Source organism: Belonocnema kinseyi, chromosome 10 (assembly GCF_010883055.1).
Source record: "Belonocnema kinseyi isolate 2016_QV_RU_SX_M_011 chromosome 10, B_treatae_v1, whole genome shotgun sequence".
Lineage (NCBI taxonomy): Eukaryota > Metazoa > Arthropoda > Insecta > Hymenoptera > Cynipidae > Belonocnema > Belonocnema kinseyi.
This window is the reverse complement of record NC_046666.1, coordinates 106,673,678-106,679,677: the sequence shown is the minus strand read 5'-3', so window position 1 is coordinate 106,679,677 and position 6,000 is coordinate 106,673,678. Positions and strand designations below refer to the sequence as shown.

General features: G+C 35.8%; 1 protein-coding gene across 5 annotated transcripts in view; it reads right to left on the bottom strand.

The window, feature by feature from the left end:
• The window catches only part of LOC117181480 (maternal embryonic leucine zipper kinase-like), a 252,964-nt gene that overhangs the window by 32,238 nt on the left and 214,726 nt on the right, over positions 1-6,000 (bottom strand). For 4 of the 5 annotated variants that reach the window (XM_033374181.1, XM_033374183.1, XM_033374180.1 and 1 more), the window contains one exon: positions 5,281-5,384. The exons of the other annotated variant lie outside the window; for it this stretch is intronic. In XM_033374181.1, coding sequence (XP_033230072.1) covers positions 5,281-5,384 — 104 coding nt within the window. The remainder of the gene's footprint in view (positions 1-5,280; positions 5,385-6,000) is intronic. 5 annotated transcript variants of the gene reach the window in all.

Here is a 6,000-nt window from a genome sequence, read left to right as displayed (position 1 = left end):
TAATATAAAAATAGTAAAAAATAATAAAATAATCATAATTTCCCCAGCACTATTCGTATTTGTATCGTTTAAGCAGTTGCACTAATAATAGTCAGATTTTAATCTTAATTTTTATATGGGCTACTGGTAAAGCGCGACCAGCCTGTCAGTCTTTCCAGTTTGTGATTGGTGCGCGGTGCTTACGGGTGCGCTAACCAATCGGAACATCGGGGCGAGTTTAACGTAAAAAATTTCATGGTCAAAGGGGAAAAGAAAAATTGAGTCGCGGAGAAAAACAAGGCTCGTCGAGGTGAGAGTTGAGAATTCAACCTATGAACTGTCACCTGTGAAACTCAAAATGAAATGTTTGGAATTCTCAACTCTCCCTTTTCTTATATATTGGAGATGCATATTAAATATTAATTGATTGAGAGTATTTTGTCTGCAGATATTAATAGTCCTGTTTAGAGTGAATACATATATCACATTTTTAAGCATTATATTACAAATAAAATTACAAAGGCTACGGAGTATCGAACCTACATATCTATACCTAAATCTATCACCTAACATTCGGGAGTGCTAACCACTGCGCTAAACCGGTAAGTTGAAACTCGGTGCAAAAGCGATCCTCATAAGGTACGGTTCAGAAAAGGTAAAGTATCAAATTTTAAGGTGTCCTTTTCTAATTAATTATTATTATACGACGTAATGTAAATGATATGTATATACGAACTGTTAACAGGAATATCAATAAAATAATTATTAAATAAATAATTTAAATCTATTACAATTTGTCTTCGCTTGATATTTCGTTTTTTTCCCGTTGTAGGTGTTTTATACTATTTCACAACGTTTAAGATTGAACTTGACTGTAAATTTTTCTGAATATTTACAATTTTTAATAACGATGGAACTTAAAATTCTTTTCTTTAAAAAAAGCAGGAAAAAAGTTGTTTTTGGGAAGTTGTATCCATAGTTTTTTTTTAAATTTCAGAACGCATGAACCATATTTTGAAACGTATTTTTTATGTCCATTTTTTAGGATACAAAATATTGACCCTTCCGACTTAGAAATTTTAACTATTATTAATTAAATAAAGTTAAGCAATTAAAAAATAATATTAGAGATAAAAGATTATTTTGTCAGAAAGAGGTCTCCATTTTTAATTCTCCGCCATTATTAATACATACATTCACCTGATAACAAAGAAAGTTTTTATTGATTCAAATTTTTTAATTTTTAGTTTATTGAAATACAAGTACTCAAAATGATGGACAAAATTCTTTCTAAATAAAAAAGTAAATTGACATCAATGTCGGTGATGTTATATTCGGTAATCCTTAGAGTATCACTTCACTTTTACCACTAATGATTGACGTAAAAGAAACTTTTTCTTTTATTCGCGAAGTGGCTACTAAAATCGAAGAAAAAATTTGGAATCATTTCCTGCTTAAAAAAAAGTGTACACCAGTCTACACGGAGAGAAATTTCAGGATATTAATTCACGGCACTACTTCTTGATTTTATTACACTTTGGTAAGAGAACTAAGATCTCGGCACCCTTGCTTTTAAATCATAGGTGTCGAACTTTCACGCATTAGGCCCTACCCCTTCTTTCTCAGGTTTCGAATTCTATACTTTAAGATTACAGAGTTCAAGAATTCAAATCACGTAAAAATCATACCTCTAAAATTACTTACTTCCGTGAATCAATATAGAATTGTCCTAGATTTTTTACAACGCAGCGTACCAAAGTTCTACAATTGTTCTAGAAATGTTACAGTTCGGTTGCTACAGCGTTCCAGATATATTACAGAATTGTTACACAACACTGGTAACCGAGTTCTAGAAATATTACAGATTGTAAGTCACAGCGTTCTAGAACTGTTACAGAATTGTTCTAGCGTATGAGGGATGACATAGTTACTCGCATGTTCTTAACATGTTACTCATCTGTTCTAGAACACGTTCTTTTGTATTCTAGAACAGTTACAGATCTATTCTGTAACTATGTTTTCTGGGTAGTGGTGGAAGCGGGTTTCGGTGGTCCGAAGTCGCGCTACGAAATGCTCTATTTACGGCCCAATAATGTGTTATTTTTTATAATAAATAATGCACAAAGTTTTTTCTGATTTCTGTGTTGGATAAAGCAACTCAAACACTATTTATAAAGATAAAAAAGACTTTCGATTTTTTTAGTGTTAGTCCCCTTTTCTCGTGGCACGTCACATATGGTCATAAAACACCTCAGTCTTTCAGAGATCAGGTATCCAAGCAACATCCTCCAGCGAATATCTCTGGAATATGAACTATACAGTTTCCAAAACAATGGCCTTTCTACTTAGCAACAATAAAATAATAATACATCAAATGTTCAGTGCGTGATTACCTACATAACATCAAATAAAAAGTGCAGTCCAAAGTTAGGGAACTTGCTCGGAATTTACGGAAAGAAAATCACAAGCTGAACAATTATAAACTTTTCACCATCAAGCAGCATTGATTGCAAGAAATAAGAGCTCTTTCCACAGTCAAAAAACGACTTAAACGGCGAGTACAGTGGATTCCAGAAAATTCCACCTTTTCCATTTATCCTTCCCATCGCACAGTGATAAATATGGGAAAAAATTCGAGCCACGCGAGGATTTTAATCGAATGATAACGTTTTTTTCAATTCTTCTCTAAAAATGTTATATTTAATATTTCCAGTGAGAGAATTTTTATAACTACCCATATACTTTTTTTAATTAACCATGAAACGGCTTGCCTCAACATCAGTGGAAATTGTTCGAAAATCACGCAGGACTGACAAATATTTTCGGGAGTCTACATAAAGATGACTAGGTGTACTATTTGTTTTTTGGTCGCTGGATACGAAACCATTCTCAGAATGACTCCAACATGTCAACATTTTGATTATAATTAAAAAAGCAACAGAAATAAACGTATATGGTTAGTTATAAAAATTCTTTCACTGGAAATATTAAATATAACATTTTTAGAGAAGAATTAAAAAAAAATTTATCATTCGATTAAAATCCTCGCATGGCTCGAATTGTTTCCCATATTTATCACTGTGCTTCGGTTCAATAAAACGTCATGTGCCGTCGAAAATACACCTAGTCGAGAAGAGATTCTTGTCTTCGGGGAACAAATATATGGAGTTACTCATCAGTTAAATGAAGACGCTTGAGTTATCTTACTTTTTCGTAACTTTTGCCAGAGACGACTGTTGCAACGTCAAGAGGAAGACGTTCACTTCTACGCAGCATCATCTAACTCGTATAGTTACTGCTTTTTTAAAAAGGGATCAACCCATTTTGCAGTGGTTAGTGGAAGGTTGCAAGATATTGATTCCTGAGATCAGAGATTTGTTAAGTACAAAGAACGACCGGCAATAGCTTCTTTAAAAAACATCTACAAGCAATCCACTGGCTTCCTCAAAGGGAGCATATTAGCATTTATCGAACTGTTATAGAGCGTAATAGTTAAACATCGTGGATGCAAGAGAGGGCTGGCAGGTTTTAGGGAAAACCTGTAAATAGACAGGTCTATTACCCAGGATTCCATCAAGGCATTCGATAACACTAACCACGAACTGCTTATCAAGCTATGTCACATATAAAAGGGGGTCTTCTAAAGAGACTCTCAAAATCCGATACTTTTTTGCATCTCCCCCTTGCCTCTATATATTGTGCACCGAAGCAAATACTCTGGATACCTATGTGACTTGCCGAGCAGAAGAGAATTTAAGTTCAATCACCTTTTATACATGGACGACCTTAAACTATTTGCCTCATCGAAAGATAACCTAAACATCCTTGTTGCGACGGTAAATAGGTACTCTACAACGATTGGCATGAGCTTTGGGCTGGAAAAGTGTGTCTGCGTCCACCTACACAATGGAAGAATAGAAACTACATCATCGCATGATGATCAGGTTGTTCAACTCATAGGTGGAAATGTGGGCTTCCAAATTATCAGGGAAAAATGATATTCAGGCGACCAATATTCTGGCCGTTTCTATACTGTTCTACACGTTATGTGCAGTAAAATGGGACGTAGATAAGTTGAAGCAACTTAACATGCAAGATGATGAAAATCCATCATGACTTTGATTTGGCCAGAGTGCCCAAATTGGCTCACTGCATCGGTTTAATATATTTCTGATACTCGATCAATCAATCTTCAGCTGTTAGTATACAAGAAGTGTCTACTTGTCGCTTAGGATTCTAAAATAACCCCACCTTCCCAACATTCGATCCTACTCATGACACAAGTGTTGAAAATATATTTGAACGCCCAGTGAGTCCTACTTATGACACAAGTGTTGAAAATGTATTATAACGCCCATTGGGTACCCTCTTATCCAGGTCGACAACAGAATCCGGCCCTCGAGGTTCTGAATCCCTGTTCAACCTTAGCAGCAAGGCTATCCAAATCGCCCCAAGAGTCACTCGTACAAAGGGGATAATCCTGTAGCGTTATCAAGCATCAAAGACCCTTAAGTTAAAAAAAAAGACTGATCTGTTGATCAACTATCTCGAAAAAGTCTCTTCGGACAAGAAATAGCCGTCGAGGTAGGCCCCCAAATCGGTCTCAGTACAAAGATTCTCCGGTCCAGTAACACCATTTGGTGTACCTAAGAAGAAGCCGCTTTAGGCTGACGTAACGGAAGAATGTCTAATTCCAGCACTTCGTCGAGAAGGATGACGCAAATATTGAATAGAATTATATTGATTGCAATTTTTATAATCAGAATAATTAAAATAGGTTTAAACTTATGCTGAAATTAGGCATGATTAGAATGCGCAATTTTTTCATAATAATAATAGTACGTTACGCACCAAGGGAGGTAAGTATGCCTATATAGCCGAGCGTAAGGACAAGCTTGGAAACAGGTTCTTCTGCTGCAATTTAGATTTAACGATCTAGGCTAGAGGTCTATTGGGAATGCAGGGTCTAGAAGGCAGCCCTGGTGAGATGCAGGGTGCGAAGCCTATGTCCAAAGGGTTTTGGGGCAGAGCCCCCCCCCCCCCTTGAAGAAATATATAATTACTAACAAGAAAAAAACACGACTGATTCACACAGCTTGAGCAATAACGATTTATGGCCAATACTTGCCTCCATTTTGGGCACGTCCGTGTACTATTTTAACACACGAAAGTAAGGTTATGAAGAGGTTCTGGGGATATCGCGAATAAATATGGTAGCACTTCTTATACCTTCCATAATTGCGGAATGCTCATGAAGTCATGAATGCTCATTACACTCGATTTTCTTTTAAAAATTCTTACCCTTTCTGACGGCAGACAATTCCTTTGTGTTGAAGAGCCCGCCGAAGTCTGGAAAGTACGTACTTTGGACACTTGCTCGAAGTTGATGAGACATTACACAGGCCCTAAAAATGTTAAAAAAATAATCTTAAGATACTACTTGGCGATACAATTGCGAAAAAGCGAACTTTTTAAAGAAGATTATGAAGTTTAACTGTGAAAAAAATATTGTATCATAATTCGTAAAACCAATTATGGTAACTTCTGTTAATAAAGTATGCCGAAAAGTAATTTATGTGACAAAAACAAACTATCGCTGATTTACGCATGCGTAGTACTGTTTTCTCATACCTTTCTGAAGGGTGTCATACTTTAAATTTGTTTTTTCAGTTTGTTTACTAAGGAATTTTGAGGCGCCGATTACGAATATAACCATGAAAGGACCCGCCAAGAACGAAGATCGTATTTTCTTTCTGAAAAGAACCACGTTGAAGTCCCGAAACGAATATGGACATAATAATACCAGAGAAAATAATTTCGAAGATAAAACTTGAAAAGATACGGGTTTGAAAAAAATGCAGAACAAGGCATTCTATGGCCAGGGATTAGAGTGTTTGTTAAAGGTGCAATACTAAAAAAAGTAAGGTTCAGTAGGATCACACTCCTAGCCTCTATCCAGTAACCCACCCCCTTCATTTTCCAATGACCTCTACTGTGTTAGACATTTTCTGAAAAACAAAA